Here is a 17,820-nt window from a genome sequence, read left to right on the forward strand (position 1 = left end):
ACCTCAAAAGTATGGCGCGCTCTCTTCATTTTATCAAATGATCATAATCGCATCTATTCATTTTATAATCCTGCTACTAGCATCATTTTATTCAGACTAAAACCTCTTTAATTCAAGTGAGAAAGCGTTGTGTGTGTGTGTGTGTGTGTGGCTTTTGCACATCATGTCATACCGCTGACTGCGTGCCTGCAATAGACGCATTTTGCAGTATTATGGTTAACGATTAATCGATTAATTGATCGTTAATTTAAACGACGATCGATCATGGAAATAATCGAAATTTGACATCCCTACCTTAAAATTACATCGACTTAATTTGATTTAAAAATCACCTGCTGTAGCACACTGAGAAAATGTGTTTCATTCATCCAATGAAAACAATTTAGGGTAATGATTCACATCTAAATTTTTTTACTTGAGAGAATAGTTATTTATTTTTCATTGGCTCAAGTGAAAAAAATATAGATGTGAATCATTACCCTTATTTTTTTTATTGGATGAATGAAAACACTTTGCATCTTTGTTTTATTCCCACCAACATTTTGATTTTAACATTTTGGAATAATCTATTTATATAGACCCCTTTTGCGCGGACGTCAGAGGTACGTCACGGCGCTAGCTGGAGGCAAAACAAACGGAAAACTGGAGGCGGCCAATACAAACCAACACAGGGTCGGCTACTCAAGGAGCTTAAAATGTCGTCTTGTTGTGTTGTTGGTTGCCAGAATCGACGGAGAACATTTTATATACATTGTTGTGATTAATTGTGACCGGAATTTAAGAACATGGTAAGAAAGAATAAATACAGAAAGTTTATAATTAATTTGCAGTTTTCAGTATTTTTATTTCTAGAAATTAATTACATCTTAATAATAATTTTACTGTAATGTCACTATTTAATCTAAGGATTTATACGCCCTCATTTTCTCTTTACTATACACGCTCGATTTCTCTATCAGGTAAGTGTAGATGTCAGGCCACTCAATCGGAGGTAATCCTGTCAGATCGTCCATCCAATGAGTGATTGTGTATGGGTCGACCAATCTGGTTCTGTCCGTTAAAGTTAACTTTTTCAAATAATTATCGCGTTCCCGGACAGTGAGTGACCTTAAATATTCAGATAAAGCAGATATATTCAGATTTTTTCCAGCCATCGTTAAAAAAAACAGGCTAAGAAAACTCGCTAGCTACCGTTCTTTCAAGTGTTGAGGGGAAACTTTCTGCTTCCAGCTAAACCCCGCCCACACAAATACGTCACATTGTTTACCAACTGTAAAAGGGTCTATAGCATACTTTTTAGTCTGTAAATAAAGACACTGGTAAAGACCTTTTTTTATTTAAAACCAAATTTAAAAACTAAAATACTGAATGCTGATCAAGAAACATCTTATTGAATGTGTGTTGTTTGGATTGTAGAACTATGCAGTTATTGCCTTTAATTTCACATACAGTTAATCTTTAAATTTAAGGCCAGTTCTCTGTAGTTTCAACCCAATTCAAAAACAAAAGCTAAATGCTGATGTCTGTAATGTTGCTGTTAATTTCAGATGGTTGCAGTTATTGTTTTCAATAGCCAAAAGCCAGTTTGGCCCATTAAATACCAAATAAACATCTTGTTTATGCACACTTTCCTTTTTTCTTGTTTGTTGCTTAAAGATAAAAAAAAAAAGGAAAAAAAAAGAAATCGGTATCGGAATCAGCCAATTTGTTTGTAAAAAATCGGTATCGGAATCGGCCATGAAAAATCATGATCGGTTTATCCCTAATAACCAGTAAATGATCACTTAGTCTATAGTTTTCTTTATTACTTAAATGCAAACGAAAATATATCGAGGTATATATCGAATATCGTACAAATTTGGATAAAAACAAGATACAGATATATATTTTGTATATATTGCCCGGGCCTTGTGTGTGTGTGTGTGTGTGTGTATGTATCTATGTATATATATATATATATATATATATATATATATATATATATATATATATATATATATTAGGGGTGTAACGATACGCGTATTCGTATTGAACCGTTCGGTACGAGGCTTTCGGTTCGGTACGCATTATGTACCAAACAGTTCGTTGGACTAATTCATTATATTTGGATATTAAAAATATTGTGTGAAATATAATGTTATAGGTTCAACAAGGTAGCCCAATAACCCAAACGATGTAACAGGCAACGCCCCTGACACCCCCAAAGAAAAAAAACACACCAACTTATTTTTATGTCAGGCTACTCAGTCAGGCCCTAGCTCAATCAGTACGCACTGAAGGCTCGTTGCAAAATGGCCAATGCATTTAACAGACCAGAAATAGAAGATCCTCCAATAACCAACAGGTCTGGTGTTTGGGTGCACTTGGGTCGCATCTGTTACATGACAATAGGGTACACCAGCGGGAATACAAAAAAAAGCCGCGTTATAGCCGCGGATATGAGACCTTACCATTTACCATTAATTCTATCATTACCATTATAGGTTACAGGGAATCCAAAGTGCACCCAAACACCAGACCTGTTGGTTATTGGAGGATCAAGCCTTCAGCGTGCACTGAGTGAGCGAGCGCCTTACTCTGTAGTGGAAAACGCAGGTTTTAAGAACATGCTTAATGTAATTGAGCCCCATTACAATATTCCTTCACAAGCACATTTCAGCCAGACGTTAATTCCTGCTTTGTTCCAAAAAACATAAGCCCTATAGAGAACCAATTGTGTAAAAACACACTCAATATAAAGAGTTATAGAGTTCCATATAAAAAGAGTTACATCTTTGTATTTGTTCATAACTACTACAACAATATAAAAATTTCATTTTTTTTTCATTACTACTACAACAATATAAAAAAAATTTAATAAGGAGCTGTTTTTGTTTTATACAGTATGCTGATAAGAAAAACAAAAAACATTGTTAGTTTTAATAAATAAAACATTTTAAAAAAATCAAGGAAATTTATCTGCCAATTTTTTCTTTTTGCTGTCTCTAAAACATACCGAACCGAACAGTGAAACCAGTGTATCGTATCAAACCGAACCGTGTATTTTGTGAACCGTTACACCCCTAATAAATATATATATAGTGATGAAAGTGAGTATATAAATATATATAGTGACAAAAGTGAGTGTATATATATATCTATACCTTCAGATTAAGACAGTGTTTAAGAGAAAATAGGCTTTTTGTGTTCACAGAAAAAGTATATATACACATATATATATAAAGTTTGGACACACCTTCTCAATCAAAGAGTTTTCTTTATTTTCATGACTATGGAAATTGTAGATTCACACTGAAGGCATCAAAACTATGAATTAACACATGTGGAATTATAGATGGAATTATATACATAACAAAAAAGTGTGAAACAACTGAAAATATGTCATATTGTAGGTTCTTCAAAGTAGCCACCTTTTAGCTTTGATTACTGCTTTGCACACTCTTGGCCATCTCTTGACGAGCTTCAAGAGGTAATGACCTGAAATGGTCTTCCAAAAGTCTTGAACGAGTTCCCCGAGAGATGCTTAGCACTTGTTGGCCCTTTTGCCTTCTGTCTGCGGTCCAGCTCACCCCTAAACCATCTCGATTGGGTTCAGGACTCTTGTGAAGGTGTGTCCAAACTTTTGGTCTGTACTGTGTGTGTGTGTGTGTGTGTGTGTCTATATACCAAAAATATATAATTTTTACTTTTTTATTTTAGAGTTCATCAAAGAAAAAGAGGACAATGAAGAATCAAGTGAAGTTGAGGAGAAAAATAATGTCAAAACTGGTGGGAAAACTTTGACTTGCTCTCAAACCAAACAGAAAGATTTAAAGAAAAAAAGAGTTAAGGTATCTTTCACCTGCACTCAGTGTGGAAAGAGTTTCACATGTAAATCAAATCTTAAGCATCACATGAAAGTTCATACTGGAGAGAAACCATTCACTTGCAATCAGTGCGGGAAGATTTTCAAACAATCATCAAACCTTAAGGATCACATGAACATCCACACTGGAGAGAAACCTTACAAGTGTTCACACTGTGACAAGAGATTCAGTCAGTCAGTCAATCTGAAAACACATGAGAGGATCCACACTGGAGAGAAACCTTACAAGTGTTCACACTGTGACAAGAGATTCAGTCAGTCAGTCAATCTGAAAACACATGAGAGGATCCACACTGGAGAGAAACCTTACAAGTGTTCACACTGTGACAAGAGATTCAGTCATTCAGCAGATCTGAAAAAACACGAGAGGATCCACACTGGAGAGAAACCTTACAAGTGTTCACACTGTGACAAGAGATTCAGTCATACAGTCAGTCTGAAAACACATGAGAGGATCCACACTGGAGAGAAACCTTACAAGTGTTCACACTGTGACAAGAGATTCAGTCAGTCAGCAGCTCTGAAAAAACATGAGAGGATCCACACTGGAGAGAAACCTTACAAGTGTTCACACTGTGACAAGAGATTCGGTGTGTCATCAAGTCTGAAAACACATGAGAGGATCCACACTGGAGAGAAACTTTACAAGTGTTCACACTGTGACAAGAGATTCGGTGTGTCATCAAGTCTGAAAACACACGAGAAGATCCACACTGGAGAGAAACCTTACAAGTGTTCAAACTGTGACAAGAGATTTGGTGCGTCAACAGAGCTGAAAACACACCAGAGGATCCACACTGGAGAGAAACCTTACAAGTGTTCACACTGTGACAAGAGATTCGGTGTGTCATCAAGTCTGAAAAAACATGAGAGGATCCACACTGGAGAGAAAACTTACAAGTGTTCACACTGTGACAAGAGATTCTATAATTTATCAAGTCTGAAAAAACATGAGAGGATTCACACTGGAGAGAAACCTTACAAGTGTTCACACTGTGACAAGAGATTCAGTCAGTCAGTAAGTCTGAAAACACATGAGACGATTCACACTGGAGAGAAACCTTATAAGTGTTCACACTGTGGCAAGAGATTCAGTCAAAGAGGATATCTTAAAAAACATGAGAGGATTCATACTGGAGAGAAACCTTATAAGTGTTCACACTGTGACAAGAGATTCGGTGCGTCATCAAGTCTGAAAACACATGAGAGGATCCACACTGGAGAGAAACCTTACAAATGTTCACACTGTGACAAGAGATTCAGTGATTTATCAAGTCTGAAAACACATGAGAGATTTCACACTGGAGAGAAACATAAGTGTTCACACTGTGACAAGAGATTCAGTGTGTTATCAAGTCTGAAAAGACATGAGAGGATCCACACTGGAGAGAAACCTTACAAGTGTTCACACTGTGACAAGAGATTCAGTAATTTATCACATCTGAAAACACATGAGAGATTTCACACTGGAGAGAAACATTATAAGTGTTCACACTGTGACAAGAGATTCAGTGTGTTATCAAGTCTGAAAAGACATGAGAGGATCCACACTGGAGAGAAACCTTACAAGTGTTCACACTGTGACAAGAGATTCTATGATTTATCAAGTCTGAAAACACATGAGAGGATCCACACTGGAGAGAAAGCACATCACCGCAATGTACGTGGAAAGCGTTCCATTAAGTCATCTGTTATACACAGTCATACAAAAAACAATCACAGTAAGTCCCCGTAATCGCGGAGACGCATTTAGCTGTATATGTAAATATATTTCATATGGTATATGAATTTGGTCCAGACGGATCCGGCATATGGGGGAGTGAAAACCCTATTTTTTTTATTATTATTTTTTAAAACCAGGTCCCAGAGTGGATAAATCTGAAAATGACACCTTTGTGTTTTTTTGTACTGCCAATCCATATGTTTTCTAAAACAATGATGTCATCAACCCACTTCTCTACTATAGTCAGACACCGCTAGGTCATTTAACACTAACAACAATGGAGGACTACATGTTTGTACTCATGCTGCAGAAGCTACTGAGCCTGTAAGCTTGATTACTAGTAGAGCAGCACGATATTGGAAAACAACTCACATCGCGATAATGTTTCTGATTTTTCTGATTATTAGGAACACCATAGTAATACTGTGTTTGACCCCCTTTCGCCTTCAGAACTGCCTTAATTCTACATGGACCTGATTCAACAAGGTGCTGAAAATATTCTTTAGAAATGTTGGCCCATATTGATGGGATAGTTGATGGAGATTTGAGGGATGCACATCCAGGGCACGAAGCACCCGTTCCACCACATCCCAAAGATGCTCCATTGGGTTGAGATCTGGTGACTGTGGGGGCCATTTTAGTACAGTGAAATCATTGTCATGTTCAAGAAACCCATTTGAAATGATTCGAACTTTGTGACATGGAGCATTATCCTGCTGGAAGTAGCCATCAGAGGATGGGTACATGGTGGACATAAAGGGATGGTCAGAAAAATTGCTCAGGTAGGCCGTGGCATTTAAACGATGCCCAATTGGCACTAAGGGGCCTAAAGTGTGCCAAGAAAACATCCCCCACACCATTACACCACCACCCCCACCAGCCTGCACAGTGGAAACAAGGCATGATGGATCCATGTTCTCATTCTGTTTACGCCAAATTCTGACTCTACCATCTGAATGTCTCAACAGAAATCGACACTCATCAGACCAGGCAACATTTTTCAAGTCTTCAACTGTCCAATTTTGGTGAGCTCATGCAAATTGTAGCCTCTTTTTCCTATTTGTAGTGGAGATGAGTGGTACCCGGTGGGGTCTTCTGCTGTTGTGGCTTCACAAATGTTTTGCTGCATACCTCGTTATTAACGAGTGGTTATTTCAGTCAAAGTTGCTCTTCTATCAGCTTGAATCAGTTGTCCCCATTCTCCTCTGACCTCTAGCATCAACAAGGCATTTTCGCCCACAGGACTGCGCATACTGGATGTTTTTCCCTTTTCACACCATTCTTTGTAAACCCTAGAAATGGTTGTGCGTTAAAATCCCAGTAACTGAGCAGATTGTGAAATACTCAGACTGGCCCGTCTGGCAACAGCAACCATGCCACGTTCAAAATTGCTTAAATCATCCTTCTTTCCCATTCTGACATTCAGTTTGGAGTTCAGGATATTCTCTTGACCAGGACCACACCCTTAAATGCATTGAAGCAACTCCCATGTGATTGTGGATTACAGGCTTGCTCCCGCGAGACCCGATGCAACAAAGAGCGGCGCTGGACAAGACTTCTGTGTGTGTGTGTGTGTGTGTGTATGTGTGTGTGTGTGCAGGATACAGGAAAACAAAATGATTCATGGGACTCCGCAAAGTTGAAATATCTAAACATAAAATATCTAAAACAATTAAATTGTTATTCATTTGTTGCTCAAAAGCAAAATGAACTAATATGAAATATACATGATAAACAGGTGTAAGCCTATGCAGAGCTTCTATTTAGGCTATAACAGGGATTGATGCGAGATACTGATCCAAAAGCACAACTTTTGTTAAAAAAGGTTCAATTTCTTCCTTTTAATATTCCTTTAATAAAGCGAGTTTGTCATTATTGTTGCTGTTTTCATTTCAAATAAATAAAACATTGAACCACAAACTAAGCGTTTGTTTTAAAAGAGAGAAAATATCTTATTTATTTTGGTTACAATATCAATTTTATTAACTTTGGTCAAGAAGAGTAAAAAGCCTTTAAATGTCAATGAGAATTTGTACCATTGTACTTTTTTTTTTTTTGCTTGTTTTAATTAATGGGCTAACAATGAACCACAAGCTACTATAGTTTTAAAGAAAGGGGAAATCAAAAGTCTTTTAAAAACATTTTTTGTGTTACAATGCGGATAAAACATATTCTCCTTATTAATTTTGTTAAAAGTTCAGTGTAATATAAGAGAATTTGTCATCCCACTGTTTTAGCCTGTTTCGTTATTAATAATAATAGGCTAATAATGAGCCACAAACTAAGCATTCGCTTGAAGTAAGAGGAAAATGTAGATTCATTATTCATATTTTTATTGTGTGTTAACAGATTTGTGAGATTCGGATGAACTGAGATTACAAATGCAGTGCTCTGCTGGCATTCCACCAAACCATATAAACCATGCACACAGCAGCCACTTGCTTTAGTTAAGAATAACTGTTCTGTGAATGTTGATGCTGTAATAACAAATATTTATTAGGAGCGTGTGCTGGGATTTCATAAATTTAATGGAGAGAAAAGTAATGTACAGTAGATAGACAACCAAAATGGGTCATCATTCGCGAAACTATATACGGTCCAGCATTTAGAAATAATTCGTATTAACGCTGTTATTATCTTGATTTTACAAACTGATAACACTTTGCATTTTTTAATTATGTCTTTACTGTGTGACCAAAAATTTTGCAGTTCAGCTGTTTGATCGCGCTGGTGCCTCGTGCACATATTCATTGGAAACAGCAGCCATTCACTGACCACACACCAATGTGTCCCTGAGCAAGACACTTAACCCCTAGCTGCTCAGAGGGATGCGACCTCTGACATATATTGCAATTGTAAGTCGCTTTGGATAAAACCGTCAGCTAAATGAATAAATGTAAATGTCTTCTTCCGTTTCTTCCTCCGCAAGTCTATGGCAGCCCATAGAACTGATTGCAGGAATGTTGTGAGATTAGGCACACTGATACAGAGTGTGGGAGCGGAGCGTGGAGTGGAGCGGTGTGATTTTGACAGGAGCGAGGAGCGGATTTTTTTAAAAGTCGGAGCGTTGTGGTTTTCACTCGTTTCAAGAGCGCTCCACCACCGCTACATCACGAGTACAATTCATGCCAACGGCCCGTAATATAACTGCATATTTAGCAAGTATTCACGTTAAACATATTTAACTATAGCTTGTTACAGATGGATCTCTCAAATCAGAAGGTTACAATGACGACAATAGCCGAGCGGGAAGTTATAGGTTAGTTCTCAAGGAGTTTGTCTGTTCCTTTTACTGAATATTTTCGGGTCAAAGCATGATTTAAACAGTTACAGCACATTCACACGCAACCGCTTTTGCAATAATGCATTCAAACAAATGTAATCTTACAGTGTTACTACATCTGTATCTGATTTTGAATGAGCAGAAATCTGTAAGAAATGCATTGATCTCTAGATAAAATAAAAAAGTACTGTTATTTTCATCACAAACTAAATTTGCACAGCAGAATACAGTAATTAATGCGGACATCCATGTTATTAGTTTGGCCTGTAGTAGGAAACAAAAGTTTGCACACAATAGCCTAAGCCACTTTGAAACTCTCCCGTTATTTTATTTTTAATTTTAATATAGGCTACGTTATGAACATAACATTTCAAACATACTGAAATACTTTAGCCACGGATCGAAGGCGGAGCGGTGTTTCTGGTATCACTGAGCGCGGAGTGGAGCGGGAGCGGGAAATTGTGAAGCTGGAGCGGAGTGATTATTAAATGCTCTGAGCGCGGAGGGGAAATTGTTGCCACTCCACTCCGCTCACATACTCAGCACTGATAGAGGGAAGTCCCAACATTAACCATAGCAAATTTGAAGTCTCTAACTCCAACTCTAGTGCCACCACTTGTCCAAAGTTTCAATGCTTCTATGCTAATAACTTTTGAACCGTAAGCCAGAAAATAATTTTTTTTTTTTCTCTGAATCCTTGGCTCAACCCCACAATTCAAAAATCGCAAGGTTTAGTTTTTTTGCTATTTTGAATTATATGAAAAATCGACTTGTTCAAACTCGTGCAAGACGGTTTGTCTGATTTTCACAAAAATTGGCTCAGATCATATTCAGACAATGCTAGCAAAAATTTATGGAATTCAAGTTGATTCGTCCAACCGTTCTCGAATGACACGTGAACACATTTGACGAAAAGCATGCTAAAATGCACGTGAGGCTATATCTCAGCAACGGTTTGGAATATTGAGACCAAACTTGGTGTGTGTCCTAATAACCATGACCTGAGACTACCTGCAATGTTTTGACGGAGCGCCACCTAGTGGTCAGGAGACATGAAAAATGCATATTTTTGAATGGTTTGGCCATAAATCACACAACTGGTCTCTTTAGATTCAGTGAGTCATGTCGAGTCGAATGATATCCAGTTTTCCTGTGTCGGCAATTTTGAATTATGTTTTAAAATGCTGTAATTTTTGAACGCATTATCGTTTCGTTACGAAAATAATTACAAAAATCTTCGACTCCATGCCCTGAAGGTACTCAAAAAGTTATTATGAAACCTTTGAATAAATTAGACTATTGAAATCAAAATGGTCTCCCTATATTCTTTGGGCCATACAGAGAACATCAATACCAATTATACCAAAATTGGCCATACATCCTGTCCGCCATTTTTGATTTGTTGAAAACGTACTTTTTCAAACTCCTTCTACACCGTTAGTCAGATTTTCACCAAATTTGACGCGGATCATCTTCAGACCCCACTGGCAAAAAGTAATGGATTTTTTGCCGATACACGGCACGGTTCTCATTTAGCGCATCATCGAATTTGCTGGAAGGATACCAAAATGCATTTGAGGCTGTAACTCAGCAAAGCTTTGACATGTTTGCACCAAACTTTGTATTTGTCATTGTCACCTCACACTGACCATGCCACATCAATTTTGTAACAGCGCCACCTATTGGTCAAGAGTAATAAACCAATCATTAACTAATAATCTTTACACTTATGAAAATGCTAATAACCTTTTATTGCATTATCCTATTGCAATAAAACTGGTCTCAAAATATTCCCTGGCTTATGCCAACAACAAATATACCAAATATGCCAGAGTAAGCTGGATCTTCCTGTCCACCATTTTGATTTATATTGAAAATATACTTTTTTTAACTCCTCATCAACCGTTGGTCTGATTTTCACCAAAATGTAGTCAGATGATCTTCAGACAGTTTTGACAAAATGTATGGATTTTTAGACAAAACGGTTTTCGTAAAACACAGCCACGAATTTGAGGCATGATGCCAAAATGACACTTGAGGCTGTATCTCTGCAATGCTTTGGCATATTGATACCAAACTTTGTGTGTGTCATTGACAAGTCACACAGAGTACACAAAATTGATTTGATAACAGCGACACCTATTGGTCAAACTTGATAAGCCAAGTAATCATGCTTTTAGAGATTGTATTTATTTTTTTAGCCATTTCAATTACAATAATCCTGAGAAAAACAAGAAAATCAGCACACTATCAACTTGCAAAACAATAAAAAATACTTTAATGGCAACGTTTCGATCGTTTGATCTTCATCAGGACTATATCAGTCTTTTTGTCTAAGCATCTATCTATGACCTACAGGTGTGTGATGCTGATCGATCAATTACAATAATCCTAAAATTGCTGTTATCGCTCATTAATTTGCCGGTGGAGTGCTTGGCCCTGTAATTGCTGCTTGCAGCTATATTTGTTATTACTATTTGTACTTACAATGCACAAGCCAAAAGCAATAATATATATGCATAGAGGGGTTTGCCTTTCTATAAAAATATACATTTTATTTCAATTTTCGTTTTTGTGTTTCAGAGGAAAAATCAGTGTTAATACATTTCTTCGTTCCAGACGATTCTGAAAGAAGAATTTTTGCAAATGCGTATAAAATGTTTAAAAAAATTGAACAGAGATGTCTTGAGAGTATTTAATAGGTCAGGCCCCACAAAAGATTTTTCTAGTTACTAGTTGTTCATTTGTCATTATTCAACTAATCGCAGGTTTATATTAAATTTCCATCTACAATCCATAATGAGTCTCAATATATTCTGCGCTCAAGCACATGCATTAAGTTTGCCGCAAGGCACAGGCAGAAGTAGCTTAATAATTGTGAAAAAGGAGACCTTTTAATTATTTATTAATAAATGAATGTTTTCTTGTCGGCTTCAAGATGAAATTCCCAGTGCTGTCTCTCTCCACATGGACGCAACTTTAGAGAGAAATGCAACCTTCACAGATTACATTATGCTTTCGTTTTGAATTGATTTCGTTCATAAGACATTTCAAGGTTTCTGTAGATATATTTCTCATCTATGTGAGACACCCCAATTTTCATTTATTTAATTATCAGGAAAAATTTCAAGTGATCGAGAGGGCACCTCCCTGTCATGCATGTGCGTTAATAATTTGAATATGAATAATTATTAATATTTTGCATATGCATTACAAAGTAAATAGTATTTTATATGCAATTATCCAACATTAATACATAATAATAATAATAAGTAGACAAATAAGAATAATTGATGTGCCTCGCACTCAGCATCGGGCACACAGCAAGGAATATGATACACATGCATTTAAAAGCAGCTGAATTTTTTTTTTTTTACTTGAATTATATGAAAGCAATTAAAGAAGGCTCCCTTTAAAATCACTGAAGTTGTCAATTAATTAAGCTTTTTTTTTATTTTGTGCATTTTGCTGATTATAATAAGAGAACTTGAGTTTAAATTTGAGGACGTTTTATTAATCGGTCCATTCTTTAGAGTTTCAAGGATTTCGTTAAATCGTGCAGGTTTAATTTATTCGTTTCTTGTTTTAATTAGGCCAAAATAATGGGAGCGAAATTATACAGTGCCTTAATGTTTTACTTAAAGTAAATAATTTATAAAACGCACAACAATTTCTTAATCAGTGTACAGACAAATATATTTTTCCCCAAAAATTAAAATATAAGCAGCTCACTAAAATAGACTACCACTTTTAATGCTCTGGTACCACAATTTATTTAGAATAATATTCTTATTATATAAATATTGCCCACCTAGTAAATGTGTCAAATCTAAAATATGGTGTAATTCGGTGTACCTTAGAGAAAATATAAGCACATGCTCATTGGCTTAACATTTATCCTCCTTGAAATCATTCTAAGAAACACACAGAAATTCATAAGTAATAAACTTTCATATGTGAATATTACATATTTTAACAACAGTGTTTTTATTTAATTTTCCTCGACCACAGCCGAACACATCACTGACGTCTATCCTGCTCCTGCTCCACTCCACGCTCACTGATATCAGAAACACCGCTCCATGTCTGAAGTATTTCAGTATGTTTGAAATAGCACTGTTCTGTTCATAACATATATTAAAAAATAAAATAAGAGGAGAGTTTCAAAGTGGTTTATCAGAACACTAGTTTGCAACCTTTTTTTCTACCACATGACAATCCAATAACGTGGTTGTCAGCATTAAAATGTATAATTGCTGCTTTTTGGGGTGCAAATTTAGTTTGAGATGAAAATAAAAGTATGTTTTTGTCAGTTATTTTACCTACGGATCAATGCATTTCTTACAGATTTCTGCTCATTCAAAATCAGATACAGATGAAGTAGCGCTGTATTACATTTGTTTGCATGCATTATTGAGAGAGTGATTGCATGTAAATAAGTGTTGTAGTACTTGTTTAAAGGTGACATAGAATTAAAAACTGTATTTACCTTGACATAGATGAATAATAACAGTTATGTACATGGAGGTGACATTATATGAGGCTCAAACACCATTGTTTTCTCCTTGTGTAAATCTTGTGCATGCAAAAGACCACTGAAGAATAGTTGAATCAGAATCAGACACCGACTGTGATGTTACAGTCTGGATCACTAATAGTTACACCCCCAACATTTGCTTATGTCAGCCGAATCATCAGAAGTTCTGCAGATATATTGTGAAGAAATGGATAGCGTGGATAATCATGGAAATAAATGTTATATTCCAGGCTGTACAGGGGATGTGATGTGCATGGATGAGTTGGTGTCTATTCAGAAAGGAACAGAAAACAAATAATGTATTCAAATAAAATAACGAAAGCCACAGAATCTCACAGTACATATGCATTGTATGACTTATAAAACTTAGGAAGCTCATAAGCAACCCAATTTTATAATTTATATCATGAAACAAAATGATATACAAGAATACAATTGTGACATTGTTCTTTGAGGAATAACTACATATTTGTGTTTATCATCTGCTGGTTTTGAAGATTACCTTTATTCTCTGTAAAAACTTAAAGATAATGGATAAAAATATATCTTGAAAAAAAGATAATGTTTATTTTTCAAGTTGGGATGTAACGATTACCATTTTGACGATAAATAATGATAATATTCCCCCTGGTTATGTTTAATCTTTTTATCTTTAAAACCATATTAGATTACCGCGATATGAACAACTGGAGATAATTGAATACTGTCCAGTAGAGGTCTTCACGGGTCCAAAAATTTGCGCTCGAACCCGAAACCCGAACCCGAAAGATGTACCCGAAAAATGTACTACACAGAACCGACCCGGACCCATCTATTATTTCAAAAGCTGGACCCGGACCCGTGTAGATCCGAGAAATGCCTACCCAGACCCGTATATTATTTGAAAGCTGGACACGAACCTGCTTTGAAGACACAGACCAGGGGCGAGGCTACATAAGGGCCAGAGTGGCACTGGCCCACCTGATCAGAACAGACAAAAAAAAATTGCATATATGACAATTCATAAAAAGATAATTACTGTAGAGCGAAAACTTTCATATAATTGCCCTACTGCAACAGCCAATCAATAAGCTTAGTAGTACGTTTAGCCAATCTCGAAAGGTATAACGCCTGTCAGAAATCCAGTTTAAAATGAACACAATTACTTAACACTGATGTCTTGTTACTTTGTCTTTGTATTTTAACCTTATCAAAGAACCTAATAAAATATGAAAATATATGGCATTATTTTACTGACAAATGTCGAGAGCGCATTATTTTAGTGCGAAAGCACATTAATAAAATGTGTGAGCGCAAGTCTATCCACTCATGCACAGATTTTCTTGATCTTGCACAAAACCGGACGCGCGCTCAGATATATGCTGCTCTCGTCTGAAAACAGCGCGCTCACTTAAAACTTGTCTCTCCTCTGGCTCAACTGTGTCCTGTGCACGCTCAAATCTCTCTAGGTTGATGCGCTTTAGATAGCTATAAATTATTTTCAAACCTGAATTAAACATTGTCAAAAGTTATCAACCAATCAGATTTCAAAGATGGATCTGTAATTCTTTACAATTTAATTGTATTACAAAAAGTAATCAGGTGTTTGGATTATTTGTAAATAACTTCTCAAGTCAAACCCTTCTGAACAATTTATCTAAACAAACAAGCATATGATTCTTAAAATTAATGTGGTCGTCAAAAAAATATTATCAGACATTTTTTAGAAAAACTATTATTTGATGAAATATTACAGGACTCTATAGATCACAGTGCAGACCCCAAATACAAATTATTTGTCATTTTAAAGCATTATACTTCGCCAATATGCTTTAAACCATTAGGTTTTACCCATTTGTCAGCAAGAAGTTTTTGTAAGGAAGTAAAAATCAATTCAAATAAAATACAATTTTGTAGGATCACATATTATTTTACATATTTTAATAAGTACAGCTCAGAATAAGTATATTGTTTCATTTCTACATAAATATATGTTACGCCGAATGACCATGGTTTGTTATGCTGAATGACATTTTTGACAAAAATTTAGAAAATAGTGTCATTGTTTCCATATTGCAATGTTTTGAATATTATTCTTATATTTTATATAATTAAATTCCTAAACAAATCACAGAAGCAGATGCTGAAATGAATAATCATTTTATTCCACAGTGCATATCATATTCGTAAAAATTAATTGAACTGGTGGTAATACTGTAAAATCAATAGCTCACATTTCATTGAGAACTTGGAATTTGAAGGACAAACACACACCTTCTATCTTTTTTCAAGCTTGTGGACTCAGTTATCTTACCGTTTATTTGGGCTTATAAGACTCCCCGAATAGCAAAAGCGCACCTGCAGAAACCCACTCAGATGGGAGGGCTAGGACTTCCAGTCTTTAAATATTATTATTGGGCAGCAAATGCCAGGGTTCTATCTTACTGGCAGAGGGGTATTCCTGGTGAAACTTTCTCTGTGGCAGACCCTTTATGGCTTAGATTAGAGACGTTTTCTCTTACAACATCGTGTCTCCCAGTTTTAATTTTCTCAAAAGTTTCTTCCTCAACAAAACTAATTGGTAACAATTTAATACTTAAAAATTCATCACGAATATTAAATCAGATAAGGAAACATCTTAAATCACCTGCCGTCTCTGTTCTTACACCCATCGCTAACAATCACACGTTTAAACCCTCTCAGTTAGACCGACGTTTTATTGAATGGAAAAATAAAGGTCTGATGTCTATTAGGGATCTTTATGTAGATAGTAAATTTGCATCTTTTAATCAACTACAATCTGTATTTAATCTCCCAAGATCTGACTTCTTTCGATATTTACAAGTAAGACATTATGTTCAAACGGTTATCCCACAATTTACTGACAAACCTGAGATTAATACATTTGAACACATTTTTTTGGTAAATCCAAGCTCTAAACATCTGATCTCACAATGTGTTAATTCCTTCCAACTGCCTGTGAACACCAATCATATAAAAGAAGCCTGGGCTAAGGATTTTGAGGAAGAAGTGTCTGATGAAACCTGGAATGATAGTCTCAATAAGATTCAAGATTGCTCAATAAATGTGAGGCACAGGTTGATTCAATTTAAAGTGATACATAGACTATATTATTCCAAAACGAAATTGAATAAGATATATAATTCTATCTCTCCAATTTGTGACAGATGTAAATCAGAGGAGGGTTCTTTGTCACACATGTTTTGGTTTTGTCACAAACTGTTTAATTTTTGGTCTGCTACATTTGATTTCTTTTCAAAAGTTTTAAAAAAAAAGAGATTAAACCGGACCATAGTCTTGCAATTCTCAGATCCTCTGAGTCATTGAATGGTCTTCCAAGATCTCAGCAACGACCTCTATTGATGGGTATGACTCTTGCGAAAAAATTATACTTTTAAACTGGAAATCTCCGGACTCTCCATCATTCAAAGTGTGGTTAAGTGAATAGTTTCACGTCATACAACTGGAAAGGATACGGTCCTTGGAGTCCAAATCTCGCCGCCAATTTCAATCTATATGACAGCCCTTTGTGGATTTCCTCAAAGTCTGAATAATGTATAATTATTGTTCTCTTTGTAACAATTCATGTATGATTAGGTCTTGTTTATATTAGTCCATCCCCCATTGTTTTTTTGTTTTTTTTTTGTATGGTTGTATTGTTTGATTTTCTTTGTTTTAATTTGTACATCATGTAAAAAGTTGTAAATAAAATATATATAAAAAACACACACCTTCACAATTTTGAAACAAACTGGTGGTAATATAATAAATATCCCTCATTTAACTGACAAATTGGAACTTGAAGGACAAACAAACACACACCTTAACAATTGTGGTGGTAATACAATAAATTTCTCTCATTTTATCAATAACAGATAGTGATTTAGAGATTTCATCAAGAACAGAGATGGTGGTAATACAATCATTGAGAGAGAGAGACAGAGGCAGAGAGACAGAGAGAGAGAGAGAGAGATGCCTACTCAATAAATTTCTCCCAGTCTGCTGTAGTGAGTTTGGACTTCCTCAGGGTTAATGGCTCAGGTTCAGACACTATTGCCTTCACATCAGATGTGAAGTAAAATAGTTTGTCTGGTGTCTCAGGCCACACAAATGCATTCTTTCCAGCTCCACTTTGATACATGCAGTTAACCTCTAACTCATCACCTTCAGCCCCCAAAACCTGCCCAACAAAGGGCTTGCCATCATTGAGGACCACTACAAATTTGCCGGATAAGTCATCATCAGGTTCCAATGTCACAGAGGCTTCTGTATTTGTTCCAGAAGCCTCTGTTTGGAAGTCAATCTGCACTGATGGTCCACATTCACAAGTAGCATTTATTCTGGAGCAGAAACAGGATAACTCTCGACGGTGGATCATCCCAGGCTTGTCTGCCACAATTTGGTGGATTTTT

The 17,820-nt window shown here is 36.0% G+C and overlaps 1 protein-coding gene across 3 annotated transcripts in view; it reads left to right on the forward strand.

The window, feature by feature from the left end:
* The window catches only part of LOC127953356 (zinc finger protein 271-like), a 104,059-nt gene that overhangs the window by 15,297 nt on the left and 70,942 nt on the right, over positions 1–17,820 (forward strand). The window contains exon 2 of one of the 3 annotated variants that reach the window (XR_008153146.1): positions 3,700–6,370. Coding sequence is in view for 1 of the 3 variants with exons in the window: in XM_052552577.1 (XP_052408537.1) it covers positions 3,700–5,600 (1,901 nt within the window). In the remaining 2 variants the exon portion in view is untranslated. Of the gene's footprint in view, positions 1–3,699; positions 7,464–17,820 lie in introns of those variants that run through there. The other 2 variants (XR_008153145.1, XM_052552577.1) reach the window with 2 other exon arrangements.

The sequence above is a fragment of the Carassius gibelio genome, chromosome B3 (genome assembly GCF_023724105.1).
Source record: "Carassius gibelio isolate Cgi1373 ecotype wild population from Czech Republic chromosome B3, carGib1.2-hapl.c, whole genome shotgun sequence".
Classification (NCBI taxonomy): Eukaryota; Metazoa; Chordata; class Actinopteri; order Cypriniformes; family Cyprinidae; genus Carassius; species Carassius gibelio.